The following is a 26,729-nucleotide window of genomic DNA, read 5'->3' as shown; positions in this document are numbered from 1 at the left end:
GACTCAATGGTGCTGAAACGTTAATCAACCACTCTTGGCACATAGCATAAACTATGCAACCTAAAAAATACAACAAAAAGAGATGTGCGCAAGAATAAAAACAAAGATTGAAAGAAAAGGAGAGCCGGAGCTCGCAGATATGCAGCCACTCCTACGCTCACATCACACGGTACCCCGTGACTGCAATCTTGATCACCTGACTTACTGAATTGATCACATAGAACCACAGCTTCAAATTGGTAGATGTCGGTATAATCATTTTGTATCTCAAAGGCTATGGGCAAATTTTCTGGACCCATTCATCACGACGCAAACTTCCCTCTGTTCGAGACATTCACCCCCCCCCCCCCCCCCCCCCGGGCCAGCGATGCAATCAGAAGGCACCGGTTTCACACCAAATTGCAATTCTCCAGTGCCTCGGCAATGGCGTCAATGCGTTCCACTCCGCACGTACAGTAAACAACGTTTGCATATCATTAGTGGTCCTGACCCGGTATTCTCCAGGGCCTCTGCGATTCTCTGCCCCCACTGGGGGGAATTCCCGGCGGTGAGGTTCACTTGTGTTTTTAAACATTTTGAAACAGGCGCCATGGCATGCCGGGGGAGAGGGGGTACGGAAAATGCCCAACATTGCCATAATTTGCTGACAGTTGTGCCGTTGGCCGGGGGGCTTCTGCCAGGGCTGGATGGGGTAGAGAAGTGTGGCCACGAGGTGGGCTATGGGGTCGGAGGGGGGATGGACATGGGACACCATTGCCACAGCCTGCAGGGAAGCCATGGTGTGCAAGTCGCTGACTGCCCACTGTAAACTTAGGGCCATGGGTCATATGGGTGTCCCTCCAGGCCACCCCCCAAGTTGTCCTCAGATCTGCCCTCAGTGGCAAGATCAGAAAAGTTTGATGGTGGTGGAAGGTTAACAAAACAGGAATACATGGAGTTATCCTGTATCTGCCCACCTTCAAATAATACCTAATCTGTGAAAAGCCACAAAAGGATGATATATTTGCCTTCTCTATGAATACAATGGCATTTCTGTAGTCAGGATCTACCTGAATATTAATTCATCTGGAAGTCCTTGTAGGTCTTCAAGAGCTCTAATTTACTCTGGTAATGACAGTACCCCAGACTGTAGGGAAGACAGCGAGCTGGCAAATGTGCTCTTTTGACCTGATGCCTCCTTTTATCATGGCAAAGTAATGAAGCACACTCTTGCTGCTTGTGCATTTTGAAGACCAGCTGATCTGTTGGATTTATTCTATGGTGGCTGGGAAGGATGAGTTAGCTTAGCCCAAAGACTTAAAATACTGTGGTGATCTGCAGATGTATGCAAGTCAGTTTACAAGCAGATGATACTTCTCCTTTGATGGCTGCGATGTACATGCAGTTCTTAGAGACTGGCAGGCGTGGGCACAATGCGTCAGTTGCCACCATTTCAGCATTTGGTGAACACGGGCAGCAGGGTAGCAACGGGCAGCAGGGTAGCATGGTGGTTAGCATAAATGCTTCACAGCTCCAGGGTCCCAGGTTCGATTCCCGGCTGGGTCACTGTCTGTGTGGAGTCTGCACGTCCTCCCCCTGTGTGCGTGGGTTTCCTCCGGGTGCTCCGGTTTCCTCCCACAGTCCAAAGATGTGCAGGTTAGGTGGATTGGCCATGCTAAATTGCCCGTAGTGTCCTAATAAAAGTAAGGTTAAGGGGGGGGGGTTGTTGGGTTACGGGTATAGGGTGGATACGTGGGTTTGAGTAGGGTGATCATGGCTCGGCACAACATTGAGGGCCGAAGGGCCTGTTCTGTGCTGTACTGTTCTATGTTCTACTGCCCCCCAAACTCCCCCCCTCATTTAAATCAAGCTGTGCTGGTGCAAATGGACATTCAGCCCTCACCAGTTCACATGGTGCTATTGCAATAGCAGCTGCAATTAATGAAAACGCACAAATGCACTGACAACAGCATCACATTACATTGGAAAAATGTCCCTCTCCTCAAACAATGCACGACACAAATGCAAACAAAAATGACATAGGGAGGTACCTCTGCTGATGAATTTACTTGAAATCTTTAAGAATTCCATTTGAGCAAACAGGCCACAAGATTTGTCATTCACTCATTTTGTACAAAAGATCTCAATGTTAGGCTAATGTGCTGCCTCAAAAACAGGAATTCCAGCAAATTAAATACAGTATTTGCCATCTTTTTGCCCAAACGAACAACAATGCTTTGTCTGGCATGTCATACGGCCTCTCACACAGCTCAGGGATGGCCGGGTGGCTTCACCTCTTTTGGGTTGGTTTACAAATCTGACTTTATGTTCCGATCTTGCCACCAGCGAAACTCCCCCATGAGAGAGAGGCCTCGTAAAATACGCCACTATATTCTTATTTTATATATGAATAGATGGAATAAAGGTGTATGGACATAGGAAAGACCATATAATTTCCTTTCACTCCTCTGGGGTGTGCAAAAGAAAGGGATTTCTCAGACTTTGTCAAATATCACAAAGAAGAAATTATTTTATCTATCTACAACTTAGCCAATCATATTCAATCGGGACCCGTATTAAGGGACAGAAGAACAAAGTATACAAATGCAATGGTGACCTGTTTGGTTTGGAGTCATGTGGTGATAGTGTTCCTGATCCCAGCTGTGTCACATTACAATTAACACAAATTGGGGTCACTGTGGGTTTAAATTAACACTTATCCAGGGTGCTGAAACAAATCCTCAAATAAATGGCACATCTGGTATGGATTACATTTGATCTCCTTCGAGCTGTAACAAGTGAAGTTTAACACATCACCAGTTGTACATAGAACTGAACCCCCAATGGTGAAGTTAATAATAAATTTGCACCTGACAGTTCAAAGGTTCGGAAAATTCCAGGGTTCAGAGTCCCCAAAAAGCCACTTGAAAGATCAATAACCAGAGGTTTGACCATACCCAATATATGCATGTTTTAGGACATTTCTCATTAGAAAGATTCAGTGCAGGAACAAATTTACAGAACCTAAAGCCTTTTGTATGATTTTCCATTATGTCTTTCAAGAAATGTATTTTTTGTGGACCCCATTTATTTCAGAAGTCCTCAAAATGTTTCATGTGCCAAGAGGTCAGTTAACATGATATTTCACTTGGTTTTCCTGTTCAGCGTGATCTTTATACTTTACGCACCATACACAAAATAAAAAACTAGAATTACTTTATAAAAACTGAATGCATTCTTGAATTCTTCTCACTGCGGTCGTTCTTTGAGGTGCTCTTGTTGCTGTTTTGTCTCAATTACTCATTTTGTTTCTTTCAATTTTGAGTTGCTGCACGTCCCCCGGCTTCTTTACATCTAACCGATGATGCTTCGTCTCCCAGATTTAAAGGAAATTTAAAGTAAAGACATAGGAGCAGAAGTAGGCCCTTTGGCCCATCGGGTCTGCTCCACGATTCAATGAGATCATGACTGATCTGGTGATAATCCTCAACTCCATTTTTCCGCATTATCCCCATAATCCTTGATTCCTTCACGGATTAAAAATCTGTCTATCTCAGCCTTGGGCATAGTTAACGACCCGGCCTCTGCAGCTCTCAGTAAAGAATTCCACAGGTCCACTACCTTCAGAGAAGAAATTCCTCCTCATCTCTTGACTTAAATCATAGAATCCCTACAGTGCAGAAGGAGGCCACTTGGCCCATATAAATTGTACTAACCCTTCGAAAGAGCATTGAATTGTCTCCCGCACGCTATCCCCGCTCTGTCCACATAACCCCATCTAACCTGCACATCTTTGGACACGAAGAGGAAATGTATCATGGTCAATCTACCTAACCTGATATCTTTGAATGGTGGGGAGAAACCGGAGGAAACCCACGCAGACACGGAGAGAATGTACAAACTCCACACGGCCAGTCACCCAAGGTCAGAATCAAACCTGGGTTCCTGGCGCTGTGAGGCAGCAGTACTAACCACTGTACCACCATTCCACCCTTCCTCCCTGACAGCCTGACATCCATAACCAGTAGTCCTGAATTTCCATACAGCTCATGGCCTCTGGCTTCACAGTGCTGCCTGAGAGTGGTGGTTCATTCTCGCTGCAGTCGTCCTGACTCGTTTGAGGGTCTTCAGGCGTCACGACTCTGGAAAACACCCCTGCTCAGAGTCCCCACTCAGAGTCCCCACTCTGAGCATGCAGCCTGACCTCTCATGAAACCCCACCCAAGAACCTCACAGTTGCCCCCAGTGCTGACTCTATGGACTAACCTGCTCCCACTCACTTTCCAGCTGGCACTCTGGAAGGACAATCCCTCAGCGGTGATATCACCACAAGCCCAGCAAGCAAGACACAAGAAGCGCTGCCTTTATACCAGTCGTCAGACCACATTAAACATAGACGTTCACAGGTATGAAGAGCCTCTAAGGCCTGCAAGTGACTCCACCCCGCCTGAGATGCCGAGACTGAACCCCCCCTTCCCCATGTCTCGAGTTACACACTTGAACCTTTCTGGGTCCCCCCCGTCCGTCCGTCCTCTCAGCTGCCCCCAATGTGACTGGCACCCTGGAGGGTAATGGTAACCTGAGCGCTCACCTCCAATATCCTCTTCAGAGGCTAGGTCGCCAGGTTCTCATTTTTAGACAACTGTTGTAAATGGCGCCAACTTGGTGACCAATGGGTATTTAGAGTTGGCAAATCCCAGAGAGGGGGAATTATATTATGATGTAGTATAATGAGGTTTCCAGCCTTCCACAGCGGATTTCTCATCACATTGCCGTACCGCCTGGAAAATTGGAATTTGCAATCTCGCCAGAAAGAATTGTGTGTTCCAATTCTCGCTGAATTTTCTGCCAGCATCACCATTCTTATTAACGTCTAGGTTGGGTTCCAAATCACCTCTTTTGGCATCCCCAACACTTGACTTCCCACCTATTTTTGCGTCACCTGCAAACTTGCAACAGTTAATTCACTTTGCTTGTCCGCATCATTAATGTAGAGAGGTGATATCTGTGATGGGAGGGGTCCGTAATGTGGGTGTGTGTGGGGGGGGGGGGGGGGGGGGAAGCTGGGGGCCGTTCAGTTTCTTTGCTGATTGGGGCACCCATCAAAGATGACACCCTGATCTCTGTGTCAGCTCTGTCTGGCACCGACCTACCAGAATGGTGGCAGAAACCCCACCCACTCATTTTTCTTTCTCAGGGAGATTCAACCTCTGGGGTGAAAACTGGTCTGTGCAGCTGGGGAGCTATACATCAGTTTTCAGTCAGAGCCTTAAACTTTGAAAAAATATGGTATGGAAGATAAGTAATTGTGACCCCAGCACTGGTGATCCCTGTGGGACTCCACTAGTTACAGGTTGCCATACTGAAAATGTCCATCTTATCCCAACTCTCTGCCTTCTATTAGCTGGCTAATCCTCTATCCATGATAATATACTACCCCCAACACCATGAGATCTTGGGCGGGATTCTCTGACCTCCCGCTGGGTTGGAGAATCGCAGGGGGTCAGCAGAATCCCGCCCCCCCCTGGCTGCCGAATTCTCTGGCGCCGGAGATTCGGTGGGGGCAGGAATCACACCGCGCCGTTCGGCGGGCCCCCCCGGCGATTCTCTGACCCACGATGGGCCGAAGACCCGCTCGTTCTGTGTAGGTATCGCCGGCGTAAATTGGACTAGGTCCCTTACCGGCGGGACCTGGCAGCGCGGGCGGTATTCAGGGTCCTGGGGGGGGGGGGGGGTGGCGTGGGCCGATCTGGCCCCGGGGGGTGTGTCCATAGTGGCCTGGCCCGCAATCGGGGCCCACTGATCTGCTGGCGGGCCTGTGCCGTGGGGGCACTCTATTCCTATGCGCCGGCCGTTGTAAGCCTCCGCGATGGCCAACATGTAGGTGAACCCCCCCTGCGCATGTGCGGGGATGACTCGGAGTCCCTTCGGACCCAGCTGGCGCGGCGCCAAAGGCCTTCCATGCCGGCTGGCGGGGCGCCAACCACTCCGGGGTGGTCCTCGCCCCTGAAGGTGGGGAGGATTTGCCCGTCCCTCCGGGACCCCCCGCCCCACTGGGTATGGGAGAATCCCGCCCCATATCTTACGTTTTGTACCGTATCAAATGCTTTTTAGAAATGCAAGTATACTACATCTACTGGTTTCCCTTTATCTATCCCACTCTTCAAAGAATTGTAACAAATTTTTTAGGCTTGATTTCCCCTTCATGAAGCCATGCTGACTCTGATTATATTATGTATTTCTAAATGCATTGCTATTACATCCTTTAAATGTTAAGCTAACTGGCTTATAGTTACCTGTTTTTTTATCTCCCTTTTTGAATAAGGATGATACATTAGCAGTTTTCCAATTCTTTGGGACTTTTCCAGAATTTAAGGATTCTTGGAGGATTACCCAGTGCACCCATTATCATTATCTCTGTAGATGCTTCTTTTAATTATCTAGGATGCACCAACCCATCAGGTCCAGGAGACCTATCAGCCTTTCACCCCATTAGTTTCTCTATTACTTTTTCTTTAGTGATACTGATTGTATTTATTTCCTACCACCCCTCCCTCCCCCCTTTATTATTTAGCATTTTTGAAATATTGTCTTCCACTGTGAAGTGTGATGCATAGTATTTGTTTAACTCCATTACAATTTCTTGGTTCCCCATTATTATTTTCTCAGTCTCATTCTCTAAGGGGCCGACGTTAACTTTGCCTTTTCTTTCCCTTTTTACATGTTTAATGAAGCTCTTGCTGTCTGTCCATTTATACTTATTATTACTTGCGAGTTTACCCTCATAGTTTATCTTCTCCCTCTTTAATTTTTTTTGGTCATCTTTTGTTAGTTTTTACAACTTTCCCAATCCTCTGGCTTACCACTAATCTTTGCCACATTGTATTTTTCTTTCAGTTTAATAGTATCAACCATGGTTGATTTATTCCCTTCCTAGAATCCTTCTTCCTCACTGGGATATATCTTTGTTGCGAGTCATGAACTATTTTCATCAATGTCTATCATTGCTGATGATCCGTCCTTTCTGCTAAACTCCTTTCTCATTCCACACCTGCCAACTCTGCCCTCATTCCAGTATAATTAGCCTTATTTAAGTTTAGTAGTTATTTCCTACCCAAGTTTCTCACTCTCAAACTGAATGCTAATTCTACCACATAATGGCCACAGTTTCCTTGTAAATTTTTACTTTGAGATTGTTTCCTAAGCCTAGCTCATTATACATTACCAGATCCAAAATAGCCTGAACCCTTGTTGGATTCACAACATATTGTTTGACGAAACTGCCCCAAATAGACTATGAATTCTGCATGATGGCTACTTATTTAATTAAGCCTGGATTCAGATACAGAAAGATTTTTATGTCTCAGAGGTTCTTCTCGGATGTACTAAGTGTTAATCTCTCTGACGGTGAAACTTAGTATGAATGTGGAGCCTCATTCGTTCAGAATTCAATTTCTGTTGGAGATTTCAAAAACTGTTAAGATCTCAAATGTAATTTCAAAAACAGCATCTAATTTCTGGGCGGATTTCTCCCAAAAGACGTCTGTATCATTTTGGATGGGAAAACCAGTATGATTGCGGTGGCTTTTCCGATACGTTTACCATCACAATTCTCTCAAACGTATTCATTTTTTTGGAGCCAGGGTGAAACACGCCGATAAAGTGATGTGTGGAACCTGAAGACGCCAGCAAGGCTGGCCTGCCAGAGATCTCCCAGTGAGAGTGTAGGAATTACTGGCATCTCCCTTCAGGTCTCCCTTCAGGCTGCACCCCCTTATAGTCAGCATCAGGCCCCCACACAATCCTCAACACTAACACCCCCCCCCCCCCCTCCCCCCCCCCACCCCAGGTGAGCGACACCTCACTATGCGGTTGACAAATGCTTCTCTCTTCATGTCCCCAATACTCCCTTCATGGCCATGCACCCTTTCCCTTTCAGGCCCCACCCCTTGGCACCCTGGCAGTGCTAACCTGTCAGTGCCAGCCTAGCATCCTGGCACAGCCATTGTGCCAGTGGACAGTGCCAGGGCATTTCTCTGCCATTTCCCGACAAGCATCTCCAATGGACTCCAAGCCCCCTGGCGTGGTCAGCACGTCTGGGCCCCAGGAAGGGATTCCACTGGCCTCAGCTGTGCTGGTGCGGGTGTGGGGGTTAGAGGAAAGGGGAGAATCCCGGGAGCCAGGTGACTCTGGCTTGAAACGGTCTGAGCATATTTAAATCTGATTGGTTGAAGGGCTGTTTGTCCTGTCCCAGTTTGCCTTGCTGTGACAGCACCAACGTGCACTCTCAAAAACTTGCCATCCAAAAAAAATTTTTAAGCTAAAAAAAATTTAAAAACTTGAGTGGTGCATCAATGCTGTGATGCAGGAAAACCTGGGGTATTACTTTCACTGGGTCATACTTTCTGAGCAGTTTTAAACAACTAATAGTTTTTTTTTACTTTTTTCTAAGGTACACTATAAATTCTGAAAGAAATAAAATCTGTGATGGAGTAAGAGGGGGGGGAAGAGATGTGGAAGTACAAATACATATGCCGTTAAAATTAATGATGTAGGTTAATCAGCCCATAAAAAAGCAAACCAAGCTGACGTCAAGAGCGATGGAATTCAAAATAGAGAGGCGGTGCCAAATGTGCATCGAGCTTTAGACACTCAGGAGCGCTGTGTGTACAGATCTGGTCATCAGATCATAAAGAGGACACGGGAGTGGGTGCACAAGTTATTTATAATTGAAAGTCAGAATTAAATTACTTTAGGGCAGCTCAGTTTTGAGGAAATCCAGTTCTTTTTGGGCAATTATTTACCTGAGAATATCTTTTATTTACCTGAAAACTAAAAACAGAACAAGGACTGAATATTTTGTTTAATATTGTTGGGAACGGCGTTACTTGAAATTCATAGAATTGTGCGATTTATAAACTTGAACATACATTAGAAAGAATTGTTTTTTCCTCCATACCAATCAGTTTTCTGTCGATATGCCACATATGTATCTTCATTGTGATGATTACAACGGAAAAATGCTGAAGGTGACAGCATGATGTAGAAAATATACACAAAATGGGTGTAGATTATTTAAGACCTAGGGCACGATAACTTTGTGATCAGAAAATCGTTTGCTCTTGTTTATATTGAGCAGGCTTCAGCTTGTTTTTTTAAAATGAGAAGCTTTCTACGAGGCAACACAAAGTGTACAGAATACACAAGTAGCCTTGTGGCTACACTTTATGGGTTTCTATTCACTCTGGAAGAACTGTTTTATCTCTAACCAGTGTCACATGTCTTGACCAGGCAGCTGAGTCTAGAAACGGGATCCAGCAAGAAAGAAAACCGCTTATTGTCACGAGTAGGCTTCAATGAAGTTACTGTGAAAAGCCCCTAGTCGCCACATTCCGGTGCCTGTTCGGGAAGGCTGTTACGGGAATCGAACCGTGCTGCTGGCTTACCTTGGTCTGCTTTCAAAGCCAGCGATTTAGCCCAATGTGCTAAACAGCCCCAGGATCCAGGGAATAACCCTGCTGCAGAAAGTCTGGGCTCAAGACCATAACGAATTTAGAACACTATATATTTTTGGTACCATCGTTACAAACCATTCTCTTTTTAATGAGTCAGTTTTGGCGGCTGAATTGTCCATCAGCGTCGACTGTCAAGTTCAACTACTGCAAACCTAATCGGTAAAGTCTACCCTTTCTCCATTGCCTGAAGTCAACATCATGGGGACAATAAGCAAAATACTGCGGATGCTGGAATCTGAAACAAAAACAGAGGATGCTGGAAACAAAACTCAGCAGGTCTGGCAGCATCTGTCAGGAGAGAACGCAGAGTTCACATTTTGAGTCCTCTGGCACTCCATCAGAACCGATGAGAGGGAGAATATTAGATTTTAAAGTCTAGCAGTGAGAGATTGCAACAAAATGTTGCAACTTTAAAAATAAAAGATCGAAGGCCTGGGGGTGTGGGATGGCAGGGGGTTGCATTAAGGCAATAAATGTATGGGATATTTGTTAAAAAGGGTTTAAGATGGAGGAGAAAGGTCACAATCTAAAGCTGCCAAACTCAATGTTGAGTTCCAAGGGCTGCAACGTGCTCAACTGGAAGATGAGACGCTGCTCCTTTATCACAAGAACATATGAAATGGGAGTGGGGATAGAGCAAATGGTCCTTCGAGCTGCCCCAATTAATACGATCATGGCTGATCCTTCTATCTCAACTCCATCTTTCCATAAAATTCACATACCTCTTAATTCCCTTATCATTTCTCATGCATGGGAACATTGGGACTTTACGGCCGTTCCCGTTAGAGGGATCTTCTGATCCTGCCAATGGCAAGGCCCCACCGTGGGTTCCCCCGGCAGAAGAGGGTGCAAACAGTGGGAAACTCCGTTGACAGGGTAGGGCCGGAAAATCCCGCCGTTGGCTAAGGGTGGGATGGCTCTGATACCACAAAACAGGGGAGTTGGGGGTTCAGGTAATTCTGCCCATTATATAGTTCTGCTTTGTATGCTGTTTTGCATTGTGAGAAAAGTCAGATAAAAAGATGTTGAACTATTTTCAGCTTGGGGCAGATGCTCCCCACTGTGGCAAGTTGGATTTCCTACGAACAACACGGTGAGGGGATTTTTGATTTGATTTGATTTATTATTGTCACATGTATTAGTATACAGTGAAAAGTATTGTTTTTTGCATGATGTACAAACAATGCATAGTGAGTCCCAGCCCTACGGAATGGCAGCCCCCCCACCCCTGCCCCCACCCCCGGCTGAGACACCATAAAATACTCACTCTTGTCCAGGTTCAGCTTGTACCCAGAGAAAGACCCAAATACTCGCAGTAGCTCTAATATTCCCCCTATCGACACACTCGGTTCCGACACATGCAACGGCAAGTCATCGGAATATAAGGACACCCTATGCTCTATCCCCCCCACCTGCACTATTCCTTTCCATGCTCCCGAACGTCTTAATGCGATGGCCAACGGCTCAACCGCGAGTGCAAACAGCAAGGGGGACATAGGGCACCCCTGCCTCGTCCCACGGTGGAGAGAAAGGTATCTCGAGCTGGTGTTATTTGTGCGGACACTTGCCTTCGGCTCCTTATATAGTAGCTTTACCCAGTTCACAAATCTTGGTCCAATGCCAAACCGCTCCAGATCTGCCATCAAGTACCCCTATTCTACCCGGTCAAACGCCTTCTCGGCGACCAATGCCACAACCACTTCTGTTTCCTTCCCTTCCGCCGGTGCCATAACGACGTTCAAAACCCTCCAAATATTCAAAGAAAGCTGCCTCCCTCTCGTGAACCCCGTCTGATCCTCACCTATCACCTTCGGGAGGCACTCCTCCAGCCTACCCGCCAGTACGTTCGGCAATACTTTTGCGTCCACATTCAGAAGTGATTATGGACGTATACGACCCACACTCGTCGGATCTTATCTTTTTTTAGCAACAGTGAAATCGATGCCTGCCCCAAGGTTTGTGGCAGCACTCCCTTCCCTATCGCCTCTTTAAACATCCCCACCATCAGGGGTGCCAACTTATCCTTGAATTTTTTATAATATTCCACCGGAAAGCCATCCGGCCCTGCCACCTTTCCAGACTGCATCCTCCCAATCGCATCCTTTATCTCTTGCTGCACTATTGCTTCTTCTAGTGTAGCCCTGTCTCCCTCCCCTACCCGCGGGTACTCCAACCCATCTAGAAATTCCTGCATCTCACGGTCTCCCCCGGGTGGCTCTGACCTGTGCAACCTCTCATAGTGCGTGGGGTCCTTAATGATGCTGGCTGCCTTTCTGAGGCAGCGGGAATTATAGGTAGAGCCAATGGATGGGAAGCTGGTTTGCGTGATGGACTGGGCTACATTCACAACCTTTTGTAGTTTCCTGCGGTCTTGGGCAGAGCAGGCTCCATACCAAGCTGTGATACAACTAGAAAGAATGCTTTCTGTGGTGCATCTGTAGAAGTTGGGCTGGCTACCCCATAAGCATGCCCTTTTCTGTGCCCAATATGCCCAAGATACACGAATAGGAAATATCCTTTGCCTCATACTTTATATGTACAAATGAAGTGTTGTAAATATTCCTGTGAATCAAAAAAAATTCAAAGCTAAAAGAGAAATATTGGAAACCATTAGTTAAAAATGAACAAAGCACAGTTACATAGAATTTACAGCCCAGAAAAAGGCTATTTGATCCAACAGGTCTATCCTAATGTTATTGTTCCTGTACACGCCTGCTTCATTAGCATATCCTTCTGTTGGACCAACACAGGTTCGCGAGAATGGCTTTTACATTAAATTGCAGCAGAATTTGTTGATTATATATAAAATTTGCACAGCTTCATCTTAATCTCCCTAGGTTTCTTGTTACAAGCATTTTAATCGTCAGTAGTTAAGAAATACTGCATTAGAGATTCACTGAACTAGAAAAAAAATGTATTTTTGACAGTTGTAGAAATTTCCTCCAACTAAATATTTGGAAGCCTAAAGCCTCGGTTCCCTAGATGCCACCCCCCCCTCCCCCCAAACTCCATCCCCCTCCCATGCAACTGGCAACGCTAAGGGTGGCACAGTAGCATAGTGGTTAGCACTGTTGCTTCACAGTGCCAGGGACCTGGGTTTGATTCCATGCTTGGGTCACTGTCTGTACGGAGTCTGCACATTCTCCCCATGTCTGCATGTGTTTTCTCCCGGTGCTCCGGTTTCCTCCCACAAGTCCTGAAAGACGTGCTGGTTTGGTACGTAGTACATAAAACATACAGTGCAGAAGGAGGCCATTCAGCCCATCGAGTCTGCACCGACCCACTTAAGCCCTCACTTTCACCCTATCCCCATAACCCAATAACCCCTCCGAGGTGAAATGGGCATTCTGAATTCTCCCTCAGCGTACCCAAACAAGCGCCGGAATGTGGCAACGACGGGATTTTCACAGTAACTTCATTGCAGTGTTAATGTAAGCCTACTTGTGACACTAATAAAGATTATTATTACTAGTATGTTATGACACCCTGGTCCAGTGCGCAGTCAATTCCAGCACCACTTGTCACAGAGTCACAAACGTAAGTGAATTAACCAATAATTCTTATAAAAATACCTGGGGTTTTGGTCCTTGGCTGCCAAATAATCACAGTCACCACGTTTGTAAGTTGAAACACATTTACCATTTACTTATACCAGGAACTATCATGAAATATGTAGTAAATACAACTAGATAACAGCAAGCTAATACCTACTACCCACTTTAACCACCTCCACCATCTACCCACACACACAAGACAGGCAAACACACAGAAGTGGAAAGGGGTATGAAAAAAATAAGGATAAAGTCGAACGATATGAGTATTTGCTTCAAATGGTGGTTCTTTAGCACACTTTCCTCACAGCACACTGGTTGATCAAAGCTTTAGAACTGGTAATAGTCTTCTTTGCAGAGCCATTCATTCAAGGTCCTTGTAGTTTAGAAACCAAATGCAGTACTCACAAGCAGCAGGTTTTCTGGAGGGGCACTTTAGCTCTTATCAAACTGGTCCTTCAGCTCGAGGTTCACTTTTAGGTCTATATCTTTCTGTATAGACACTTTATTTCACATCAAACCTGGCTTTCAGCTCATGGTTAGACCTCAGACCAATGCAGTCTCAAGAGAATAACACCCAGACTTGCTGGAGAGTGAGTCAGCCCCCACGGTAGTCTTCCGAAGAGAATTAGTTAAATCCTTTTAGAGAGAGTTGGTTAGATCGCTCCATCAAGGCTGCAGAATCAAAAGTGAAACCAAAATGGAACCTTGTGGCTCTAAAAACGTTCCGGTGGGATAATATCTAACCATCACTTGTTACCGGGCCGGGCACAACATTTTGGGCCAAATCATTGGTCACCAGCCAAATCAATCAAACTGAGTCATCACGTATGCCGGCCAGTCGGGAATCACCAGTCGAAAACAGCACAGCCTTCTGAAACCTTCTGTTTAAATTAAGGCACAGGCCCCTGCTTCCTTCTGCTTGAATTTAAATGGCAGGCTGCCTTAACTCCACCTGTCCATAAATCATCCATGGATCAAAAATGTAACCGCAAAAATAAAAGAAAGGGGAGCTAAGGGGATAAACAAGATCAAACAGGAAGGACCCTTGCAGGTGTCATATATGAATAGGAGATGAGCTTCTATCAATATATCCTTGCCATCACGAAGCCCAGTTCTGATGAAAGGTCACAGATCTGAAACATCAGCTTTGTTTTTCTCTCCACAGATGCTGCCTGATCTGCTGCGTGTGTCCAGTATTTCCTGTTTTTATTTTGTTCCATCACTAAGACTGCTTCTGTCCTCCTCTAGAGCATCTGCTGCTGAAACCCTAATTCATGCCTTCATTACCCCTAGACTTGAATATTCCATTGGAGGAGGCAGGAATCAGAAGGCAGGTTCAATTCCTGGTCACGAACCAGCCCCCGACAGTGAACCGGAGGTAAAACCAGATAATTAATTGGCTTAGTCTGCACAGAACATGAACAGTAATGTCCATGGACTACATGAAGTGCCATAGAGGCTGGAAAATGGGCGTGTGACAGCAGAACTTCTACTATTACAAATGTATGGAAGTATACTCTGGCAAAGTTTCAAAGTTGTGATGAGTACCTGGATCTTCCAGAGGGACTGTTGCTATGTTGTCACCGAAATAGCAATTGAGCGGATGAACAGTGCAAACAAAGGCTGCAACAGGTATGGGGACAGCAAAGGGCAAGAAATGCACAATGCCCCCTGCCAACTTGGGACACTGAGAGGAGGCTGTCTGGCAGACCAGCTAATGCACATTGCACCTCAGTGGTTATGCCCACATTCTCCTGTACTAGCCCCATTGAGGTTGTCACCTGCATTAGAAGTTTCCTGCGATCAAGTCCTAGTTTCACTCTGATCTGCCTGCAGGCCACCCTTGCCCAGGTGGCTCAGTGTGTGTTGATTCCTACCCTCCCTAAGGTATGTGCAATGCCTGTATCTGAATTGGTGACCGCAAGTGTCAGATCAAGTGAATATTGGTGTCAGAATGGTTTAAACACGGGAAGTTTTAGTGGTGTGGGACTGTAAGAGCCACTTTATCTTGTTAGGCCTGCATTATTTTTGATTAAGGGAATCTCAAGCTAACGTTAAGAAACACAAAATCTGTCCATGTGGAGTTTGCACATTCTCCCCATGCCTGCGAGGGTCTCACTCCCGCAACCCAAAGATGTGTAGGTTAGGTGGATTGGCCATGCTAAATTGCCCCTTAATTGGAAAAAAAAAATTGGGTACTCTAAATTTGTGAAAAAAAGATTTTAAAAAAAGAAACACAAAACAAAAATTTCACACTGTAGCATTACTGGGTGTATTGGGGGGAGAAGGGAAGCACAGATGGTAGCTTTATTTAAAATAAACTCCAACTAGCTGGGGGAGGACTTTACATTAAACAAACTCCCTCCAGTTTTACTCCCTTTTAATTGAGTGCATTAATAGGTCAGATTGGTTGGATGAATAAAAGGGAATAGAAATACACAGCAGGAAACACATTTTGGTAAATCACAATTCTTTGCAATATGTTTGAAGGTTAGCTGTTGCTGAGACACTTCAAATTGCTAATAAAAAAAGTTAATAAAAACATGTGACTGGCTACTAAAAATAGCCTTAAATTACTAAAGTAACTAGCTCCGTATATCAAGAGTATTACTGTTTGGCAGGCAGTCAGATGTACTACCAATAGCAACATCCTTAACAAAGAACACACAATAATTGACTTAAAGGAAATTGTAAGATGGAGTATATTCGGTATGATCCATTTCTCCCTCTAATCCAGTTTTTTAAAAAATCATTCTGTAGCACTTTATCTTGCAAAAAAAAACTTACTTTTTATTTCTATTGCCTCCTCATGAGCTGCCATTTTTGATCACACAATTATAAAAGCTACTCATCTAATGTCAAGCTACAATGCCAATTAGCGTGCACCTCTATAAGGTGTAACGTAAATCAATATCTTTTAATGCCTTGAGTATAAGTGAGGTGTCAGTGATTGGCACACACCAATACCAAGTGTTACTAAATTTTCTGATACAACCAACACCTGACCATCATTGCCACATTATGTGAGAAGATACTGATGAAATTCCAGAGACTCACAAGAAGGAAGAGAAAATCAGAATGATAGTCCTCCCTGGATTACCCTCGGGTAATTTCTCGCAGTTTGCTCAATGCCTGACAACTGGCTATTAACCCTTTCTGCTTAACCCAGAAAGAAGGGAAAATCCAAGCACCCAGATTATCCCCCAAAGTTAAAACGCTACAGAAAATAACCTTCAAGCACATTTCATCATAGGTTAATCGCTGAACTGGTCCAGATGCGGCGCTAGTTTTGCTGTTGTGCAACTCCACGAATCCTGCCCCGGCGTCAACACTTAGTCTCAGGAACAGAGAATCCCGCCGATGGTGTTTGGTCGCTGCCACAAACTCCATACCTTGACCATCGCTCTCCCTATCAACTGTCTGAGGCAGAACCACACCTTCCATGACACAGATGTTGCATTTGACCTCAAGGTGAGTTTCTGACCACATATGTGCACTGTTACTATGACGTACTGCCTGTACCTCCACCTCATATCATCGCCCGATGATTCCCTACCTCAGCTCATCTGCTGCTAAAACACTCACCCATGACTAAACTCAACTATTCCAATGGTTTCCTGGCTATATCCCACCTTGCAGCCTAGAGAAACTTAAAACCCTTCTATCTTATCTTAACTTCTACCAAGTCCTGATCACCTACCGCATCTGTTCACTGACATACCTTGCCTCCTGGTTCAGCAAAGTCTCACCTCTCACACTGAAAAAAAATCCTTCCATTGTCTTTGCTCTCCTAATCTCTGTAACTTCTTCCAGCCCCGACAAGCCTTCGCGATCTCTGATTTCCTCCAACCCTGGCATCTGATACATCCCCAACTTTAATTAGTCCACCATTCAGATGCCTGTTCTCCAAGCTCTGGAATTCTCTCCTTATAGCTCTAGAATTCTCTTCCTAAATCTGTCCTCCCTTAAGATGCTCCTTAAAACCTACTTCTTTGACCCTTTTGGTCATCTATGCTAATACCTCCTCCTGTGACTCGGTGTCAGATTTTGATTGCCATCACTCTTGTGCAGCCGTGTGGGACTTTGTGCTGCATTAAAGGCACCATATATATTCAGTTTGCCGCTCTCCCCCTTCCCCCCTGAAGTATGCGATCCTATAGGCTGTGGCACTCCCGTACTTTTATCAACTGGCCCTCAACAATAAATGACAATCGGCTACTCGACAACAGGAGCACAGCAGACACCAGGGCATAAGCACTTGCAGTAGGGATCATTGATTAGCGTTGAGAGGTAGGGAATCAGGAATATTTTCCCTTTGCCACGAACACTAGAATTCCAGGAACAGGAATTGTGATGTCTATTGCAACACTGTGCATGATCAGTTAACTTAGCACGGATTGGAAACTGAAGCTAGAAGCTTACCGGTTACACAATGGACAAATTTGAAAAGCAACTATAGTTTACGTAATTGAACGTTATATCATTCTGAAATTACATTATGGTGATTAGCTTTCTGTAGAATTAAAATTTTATCTACAACAAGGCCATGGTTCACTCACTGGGGTGTCAGGAGTTAAGCTCGCAGGGAAACACATCACACCTTCTGCTCCAATTTCCCTGTTGAAAATCGCAGCTTTCCCTGAAATAAAAAAACATAAGTTAGTGAAGCAATTAAAAGGTCTGAGCACCCTACAGATAAATATTAAGAATGTTGGTTAGTCCTATCATGCACAATTTATGAGCACTTTATAAATGTAGAATGGGATCTACCGGTTTGCATTGGGCCTGTAAAGCAGTGCAGTGCAGAGCCACCCGGGAGATGCTGGGAAATCCTGCTTCCGAGCTCCACCCGGCTTCCCACACCTCGTGAGGTCAAACGCGATCTCGCGATATGTCGCAATGCGCATCCCATTGTGAACGGGATCACTATCTGGCAAATCTGCACATTACCTGTCTCAAATATGCGTTCCCAAGGTCTACCCGAGTGGGATCTAACTCCCTTACCATGGAGACCTCAGTCGATCGGCATTCAGTGCTGGTCTCCACAAACGGCACTTATGAGGGTCTCTCAGGGGGTTGGAGGCCTCCAGGCACATGCCCTCTGGGCAGGGTGGTACTCTGGCTCTGCTGGTGCCACCGTGACACTGCCCGCCTGGCACTGCCATCTGGACACCAGTCTGGCACTGCCCAGGTGGCACATTTTGCGCAGCGTTGATAGGGCTGGGAGGATTGTCCTGTGGGGAGGGAGGGAGGAGAGGGGAGGTGGGAGGCCCTTATAGTGAGTTGGGACTTGGGGGGTGTTGGAGTGAGGGGGCGAGAGACTGAAGCGCCATTTTAAAATGGTGTCCCGATCTCTTGCTGCATTGAGAAGCTCTGCTCGCAGTGCAGAAAACAGGGCTGTGCAGCCTCGTCGGGGAGTTCCCCGCTGAAGCCCCCGATCTATCCGGATGGACGTTGGATTAGGGGGTGTTTCACGAAGCTCCTGGCTAATCCCGCATGCTACGGAACTTCGTCCCCATTTGGGTGGAACGGGCCCATAATTTTTGAATTCAATTTCAAGCCCAGTGAAACCCTGGAAGAATATTGTAGCTGTACAATGGCATTGGGTCCTGTGTGGATAATGGGCTATTTAATGGTTGGCGTTGTGGTGTATTGTGCTATAAGCATTTATCACACTTTGTAACATTTAGTTCCATGTGCCTCAATATCGTTTGTGTGCTCAACACATGTTTTAATACAAGTAACAGATTTGCCGGAGGTGATATTTCTAGTTTTTTGAAAATTAGATGCTATCACAACAAGACTTATGCAGCATTAACCCCACAATTTGTAAATAGGTTGTGGGGGAGGGGAAATATACAGAGAAGGCTCAGAAGTATTAGTTCCGATATTAAATAAGAGATGAGCTAGGGAGTGAGGATTACAATATCCTGCACATCTATGAGTGATTTTTGTGGCTCAGCATCTGCCATTATCGTCACTTTGCACCATTGCTGAGGATTATCACACTTCATTATGGTGTTTCAATCAATGTTAGAGCAAATTATGTAATGGGTGGGGTTGGGGAGGTGAATTGGAGAGGAACAATCTGCAGGGTTCCCCCGCTGCTACTTCAGTGGAAGATCGACGAATCCCTAGAGAAATGGTAGCTTTTTCCATCGTCTCTCTGGAAGTTTTAGTCATGGATTGGCAAGGTGCCATGGACATTCCAGGTATACATGTTTACCTTCATTGAAAGCTGAGTTACTGCTCGTAGGTTTTGAAAGACTCTTATCAGGTGCAGAGATATATTTGCCAGCATCCAGTGAGGTGGTCATCTTTGGACTAGCTAGACAACTTGACGGCCTTGAGCTTGTGCAGTTCTGCAGGGTATCAAAATAGATAGATACATTAGCTTGCCTACTTTTTGCCAAGTCCCAAAATTGAACAAGGGGCGAGAAAGAGTTGGACTATGGCTTGAGTTCTGTTATTTGTCTACAGTTTACTGAAGTTCACTGACAACTAGACGATAAGTTTCAGGGATAATGGGAAAATAGGACTGTGCTGGTTAAAATCATGGTGCAATTTGAATATTTTCAGATTGCCTCATCAAACACATAACTGCTTAAAACTGGGTACAGACACGATCCCTCCCAATGTGTGAATATTCTGAATACCTTGCTAGAATTATAGTAGATAAACCAGGTCCTAATAAACCTTTTACCTGCTGCTTAACATATTTTCACAATTGTACAGTTTAGTGATTATTATCATGCAGAAGGTGAAAATGGGAGATTAAAAGATTTACAGAAAAATACTACAGTTTTATCTAAAAATAATGACACCTTCAAATTGCAATGGTGCCTCAGGATTGCAATAAGCAGTGTTAGGAAAGCAAAGTTAGTTTTATGGGATTTATATTTGTATTTATGAACATTAGAGATGAAGTATAGTTTTGAGGGGTTTCATTTAATGTTTCTGTGGCTGGAAGGGTAAAACCTATAGTTAGATTCATGCTGGACAAAGGTATTTGCATGTGTGGGAGTTGGTTTCAATTCTAACTGTGATTCTATTGTGCTTATAGAAGACTGCGGCGTGAAGTATAAATAAACCAGCAGCGGTTGCTTAGCAGATGGGGCCTTGTAAGGTAGAAAAGCTTTTACATTTTAGTTTAGCTAACTTAACTGCAGTCGGAGAAATGAATGAGAGGGAAGGCAGCTCTCACAGCTCTACTAGAGGCAATTGCTTTTAGAAGGCTAAAGAGGGACAATCTCTCTCAGCCTTGCGAGGCGAAAAGCCACACTATGAAGTAATGGTGAAGAAAAAGATGCCGGAAACCTAAAGTCAAGCTAGTTAAGGTAACTGGGGAAATTAAGAAAAGTTTCTAAGAAGTCTGGAGTTGGAGGAACAGAAGAAACTGGGAACGAGGGCAGATTACTGTCAGTAAAGTCACAGAGAGTTGAAAACACATTGGATTGTGAGAGGCCAGAAAGATATCAAAAGTAGTGCTAATGTCTGCGAGAAAATTGCTTCAGTTTGAGAGTCATTATTTGAGATAATTGTGGAAATTGGAGGCTGGACCCCAGCGTTTGCGTACAAGCAAACTGCTGTCTCACATCACCAGGGACCCAGGTTCAATTCTGGCCTTGGGTAACTGTGTGGAGATTGCATGTTCTCCCTGTGTCTGCATGCGTTTCTTCTCTGTGCTCCGGTTTTCTCCCACAGTCCAAAGATGTGCAGATTAGCTAGAATATCCAATCTAAATTGCAGCTTAATGTCCAAAGATATGCAGGTCAGGTGAGGTTACGGGGATAAGGTGGGGAGTGGGCCGAGGTAGGGTGCTCTTTTGGAGGGTCGATGCAGACCCGATGGGCTAAATGGCATCCTTTAACACTGTAGGGAGTCTACGATTCTATGAAAGAAAACATGAAGGGAGAAGTGTAAAACCTGAAAGTGAAACCTTGATGTAAGCAGCGGAGCGAAAGCATAATTTAAAAGAAGATTTGAAGTGTTATGTTTGAAAGCGGAATTTGAAATCATTCGTGTGGAAGCCGGAGTTCAGTGAGACAAGGTGGCTCATGGTGCAAGAATCATCTCGGGAGATTTTGAGGAGGAATCCACAGACATTAACTTGGGTTCACAGAGGAGTGTGTCTTGCCACAGTCATCTTGCGTGCTTGAAAGGGACTTTGTGTGTTAATGAGACCATGGTAGCTTAAGATGTAGTTTGTAATCTGTGTTCATCCTAAAACCTGTGTATAATTGTTACAATACAGGGGGAACTAAAAGAGTATTTTTTGTAGTGCAAATCTTTCATGCTGAATAAATGTTTTTTCTTGTTGTTAAAATTAATTATCAGTCGTGTGACTGTTCCTCCACTTTTTATTAGAAAAAGGCATTGTTACGGTCCTCTAAGCCAGGGTTCCATTCTGGAATTTTTCTGTCCAGTTATGGTAACAGCATCAACCTTTCCTTCAATTGGAATAAAATAGCATGCTAATAATCAGTTTTTAGTTCAACAGTTATATTGCTTATTTTTTTCCACTGATACATGTTTATTGCTGGTAAACACCATTCAATATTTTAACAGCAGTTGCACAGATACTGAAGGATAATAGTGAATGGCTATGAAGTGGGAGGATAAAAAGGACGGCCAGAGTGAGTGCAGCAGTAACATGCTATCATGATTTATTTCCGCAACTTGGTTAAAACTATAATAGAGAAGAGTTCCTAAAACACAAACAGGGATGAAAGTCTAGTGCTGTAAAAGTGCAATACACCCAACGTTATTAATGACCAATCTATTAAATCAGTTACTTGTAAGGAATTCTCTTAGCAAGGGTAGATTGTGTGCCTGCCTTTTTGACAGAACATATAAAGAAAATGGTCCAGAAATTGTTCCTTCAGATTGAAAAATTTAAAAAGAAATCCATTATTTAAGAAAGAGAAAATAAGAAGTTATAGACTTGTTGGCATAGATTGACTCAGCACTTTAGAGAAATTTGAGCTTATTAGGGAGAGCCAAAATAGATTTGTAAAGGGGAGGTCATGTCAAATGAATCCAATTTAATTTCTCAAGGAAGTAATTAATGTAATTGTAAGAATATCATGTAAGTAGATTATAAGATGTAGCATTAGGATTTGGTTTAATATCATACGATTAAGGTTTCGTTTTCTTTTTAACCAATAAACGGCTTGTAGATTTTTACTGTAGCTAAAAACAATCAAACAGCTAAAATTGTACATTTTCCGAGTGTTTTATGTTTTCCTGTGTCAGGGTACAATTTAGCTGTTTAGCTTCTGCTGAAAATGCAGGACGTGTGATTTATGTCTCTTGACTTGCCACCTTGTGAAGCAAAATAGTCAAAACAGTCTTGAGGTAAGGAGATGGGGAAATGAGTTCAGGATGATTCATTATAACTTGGACATAACGCATTGGCCTGTTGGAAGTCAGCAGGAACTACCTCATTTCTGGGGGGTGGGGGTTCTTGTTCACAATAACATTTGTCACACCGTAATGAATCAGCAAGGGTTTCATCGGAGGTCCATGACGATCAAAACGTTTGGTCGCCGGTGCTCCTTTGAAAGCCGAGGATGTAGGCTGGATGTAGGCCGAGTAGTCCATTCGCCCCTCGAATCTGCTGCGCCGTTCGATAAGATCACGGCTGATCTGTTTGTGTTTTAAACTCCCTATTCCCATCTACCCAGATAGCCTTTGATTCCCTTGCCTAACAAGAATCTATCTGCCTCCACCTTAAAGATATTTAATGACTCCGTCTCAACTGCCTTCTAAGGCAAGTGCAGGGGAGTTGTTTTCTGCAGCACCATTCCTTCCCCTTGTCAGATCCCTCAATCAGGCACTGAATGCCCTTGAATAAGAAAGTTCCTCCCTGGGAGCCAATAAGCAAACACAAAGTTGAATACCAGCAGCAATGGGATGTGGGCCTCAAATGGCTCTTATTTGCCTACATGAGGGATTCAATTGACGCTCAAGTGGGAACACTATCCACGAGCCTTACCACTCAGGGCATAATTAGGTGGAGGCAGGAAGTCAGTGCGTTCCGCATCCCACATCCATTCTACATCAGAATCGATTACCCCATTTGGTACCAAAATGAAGAAACAATTTAAAAACGCACGAGAATGTTTAATATTGTGTAATTCTGACAGTTTTAATGCATCTGAAAGATTTGACGTAAGCCTTGCTCTCAAATCAGTTAGGTGGGCATTGTTATGATGAGACATTAGCAAACAATCTTCTAAACAATTAATTAAAGGTAATCTTTACAAATGGTACTAAAGGATTTTTCATCTTATTAACTTGTTTGTGCAGAATACATGAACAAAATATTTAAACAGAGCTAATTTTGTACAAACTGTACTCACTGTGAAAGACAAAGCTTTCTTCTTTTCTTTCATTCTTTTAATGGCATTTCTCACCTGCAGAAAATAAATCAATCCAATCATATTTACTACTTGGTGCGGATGGGTGCAAAGTACCTGATTATATCTGTATCAGAAATTTGCTTTAATTTTCTTGCAATTTTCATTTATCGTTTGCGCTTTTAGGATTATAATTTTGTTTTTTTAAATACAATGATCACAGGAAAACCACTACACTGTGCAAAATAGCAGATTGCACCTTACAGCGCAAAAGGGAAATCTGAAATAATCTCATGCATGCAAATAATATGATATAAATGCTCAAAAGCAAAGTGACCACAATATCAAAAAATTCACCAATATTACACAGAGCCTTCTTTGACCTTGCGACGTAATGTTAATTCCTCTTTCCAATGGAGTTTTTTTTTCCTTTTTCTTTTTTTATTATTAATTTAGAGTACCCAATTCATTGTTTCCAATTAAGGGGCAATTTAGCATGGTCAATCCACCTACCCTGCACATCTTTGGGTTGTGGGGGCGAAACCCACGAAAACACATGGAGAATGTCCAAACTCCACACGGACAGTGACCCAGAGCTGGGATCGAACCCGAGATCTCGACTTCCTATGGAGTCTTATCCAGATTTTACGTTGTCACCTTTCTGCTCAAGCAAAAACAAAATAACTAAAAAATGGGGTGCCGCTGCTGAGTTATTATTGGTGAACTCCTGCCCTTCATTGTGCTGCCAATTAGGAATTTGCCTTCTTTGTGGGTGTGGAGGTGGTGGAGGGGTGGTTGGTGCCAGGAAACTGTGTGCCATTGTTGGATATTAAAGGCCTAAAGCAGCTTAAAATTCTATTTCAAGGGCAGCACATTGGCGCAGTGGATTAGCCCTGCTGCCTCACGGCACCGAGGTCCCAGGTTCGATCCCGGCTCTGGGTCACTGCCGTGTGGCGTTTGCACATTCTCCCCATGTTTGCGTGGGTTTCGCCCCCACAACCCAAAAACAATGTGCAGCGTAGATGGATTGGCCATGCTAAATTGTCCCTTAATTGGAAAAAATTAATTGGGTACTTTAAATTTATTTTTAAAAAATTCTATTCCACCATATTTTGACAATCAAATTCTGGAAAATCAGCAACAAAGCCGCCAAAACGGCTAAAAACTGACCGTTTCACAAAGAAACAGTGGATATGCTTCTCCACAAAATAAAACAGAGGACAACTATTCTGCTTATATCAGACAGCAGCCAGTCCAAAGGAGAGCAGCAGAGCCACAGTGGGCAGGGCAGTGTGCGCCAACAATAACATCCATGGCAAGAACATTACCTCAGTGGAACAGGAGTCAACAGCATAATGCGAACTGCACTTACAAAGCAGGCTACCATTGCAGTGACCAACCCCCACCCCTGTGCCCCCCCCTCATAATTAGTTAAATTAAATGCATAGTTTAACGTGAATGCCAGGAGCCAGCATGATGTCTTTTACATCCAGAGCTTTCTCATAGAAATGTCCTTCCCTCTCATCCTTACATGAAATCACCCTACTCCAAGCCTCATATGAACTCTAATTTCCATTATGCCAGGAGTGACAGCTCATATGGTGTATCTCAAATAGCAAATGGATGAAAACCCTATTACAGTTTTCATGCACTGAAGCCTTCAAATTGATGTAGTCTTTAAATTATCACACTCATTCAAAAATATCCATATAGTTTCAACTTCAGCTCTTTGCCCATACTTAGAACATTAGGAGATTTGCATGATTTTATGCATATATAAAATTGATCAACATAAAATTAAATACCTCATACCTCACTGTTATAAACAGCGTACACCAAGAATATATACAGCCCCTAAAACAAATCAAAACAAATTATAAACACGATGGTTATACTGATGTTTACTTGCATTTAATTTTAAAAATGTTATCACAGGTCATTTTAAAAGAAAACCGGTTAATCTCCGGTTGTTGTTTCATATCTTCAGTCTTCCCTTGGAGATCAGCATGAATTCTTGGTAGGTTTCGCTAATTGATTAATAGTGTGACAGGCCATGATATGAATACTCATTCCATGGCCATAAATATCTTCGTACCAGCCGATAGGGTGCTTTGTCCTCTACAAACATGGGCTTTCACAAGCTACCACAGTTAAAGTACTGCTCGCAGTTCTAGTTTCCATGCTGTAAAAAGGGTATAGACGCCCTGGAGAATGTGCAAAACAGATTTACAATGATGATTTTAAACTGAGAGAATGGTTAGAACATGGATCTCACGACCACAGGAAGTGGTGAGGCTTGGATGTTTCCAAAAGGAAACTAGAGAAATGCACGAGAGGAGAGGATAAACAGGTATGCTGAAAGGCTGAAATCGTGATAGATGCAATGGAAGGAGACTCATGCGAAGATAAGCACCAACACGGGCTGGTTGGGCTGTTTCTGTGCTGTATGTTCCATGTAATTCTATGTTATGTATATGGTGAGAGGGGTTGCGGGGGTTGTGGTTTGGGTCGAAAAAAAGTACACAAGTGCCCCTGCTGCATGTTGGTACAAAGATGGGCGAGAATGTTGGAGCTCCAGAATCCACCCACCAGAACTGTCCGGAGCTTGGTTTAAACCCTGCTCTTTCAAACCTGGAGGTGGGAAAGTTAGCATTAAGCCAAAGACTTTCTACTAAGTAGATTCATTGGGGAATAGCCCATGTTTGCTGATGTACCAAAGGATCCTCAATCATTTAACACAACACTTTTTTCACTCATTCTTGCAGACATGAAGAGATTGGATAGACAGATAGAAATTCAAATAACTTGAAAGGCCTTCTTTCATTATTAATGCACATCCACATTCATTTATCAGAGTGAACACTTAGAGAAACAATTATCCATGGACATGTCCACAGGATCTATCTAATTGACTCCAGGTTTTTCCTCCCCCTCAGTTATGCCGGTTAATAATTTGTATCATGCTCACTTTGTACACATCAAATACTGGTACAAATTCCTGGAGTTCCCTTCTTAACAGCACTATGAGTGTATCTAAACCATATGGTCTAGCACGGATCAAGAATGTAGCTCATCACCACCTTCTAAAGGGCAATTAGGGAACGGGCAATAAATGCTGGTTTCGCCAGTGACTCGCACATCCTGCAAAAGAGTAAACTTTCAAAAAATGGGCAACTCTGTTCTTTAAGAGCCTCTGTTCAGAACCCTCCTCCATCCTTCCCTCCAGATAATTCATTGGTACTTGCTTCACTCCCACTGCAAATCCCACAACTTTAACTAGTTTCCTAACCTTTCTTCTGTCCCTTTGCAACCTTTTATCC

The 26,729-nt window shown here is 44.0% G+C and overlaps 1 protein-coding gene across 1 annotated transcript in view; it reads right to left on the bottom strand.

Moving 5' to 3' along the window:
• adgrd2 (adhesion G protein-coupled receptor D2) overlaps positions 1-26,729 on the bottom strand; it is a 221,947-nt gene that overhangs the window by 25,066 nt on the left and 170,152 nt on the right. Inside the window, exons 20-23 of the mRNA XM_038781796.1 lie at positions 25,222-25,263; positions 23,413-23,466; positions 19,275-19,410; positions 17,608-17,687 (exon numbers count right to left, since the gene is read on the bottom strand). Coding sequence (XP_038637724.1) covers positions 17,608-17,687; positions 19,275-19,410; positions 23,413-23,466; positions 25,222-25,263 — 312 coding nt within the window. The remainder of the gene's footprint in view (positions 1-17,607; positions 17,688-19,274; positions 19,411-23,412; positions 23,467-25,221; positions 25,264-26,729) is intronic.

Source organism: Scyliorhinus canicula, chromosome 21 (genome assembly GCF_902713615.1).
Source record: "Scyliorhinus canicula chromosome 21, sScyCan1.1, whole genome shotgun sequence".
Classification (NCBI taxonomy): Eukaryota; Metazoa; Chordata; class Chondrichthyes; order Carcharhiniformes; family Scyliorhinidae; genus Scyliorhinus; species Scyliorhinus canicula.
Note: the sequence above shows the minus strand (reverse complement) of the source record. Positions and strands in the feature narration are given on the sequence as shown.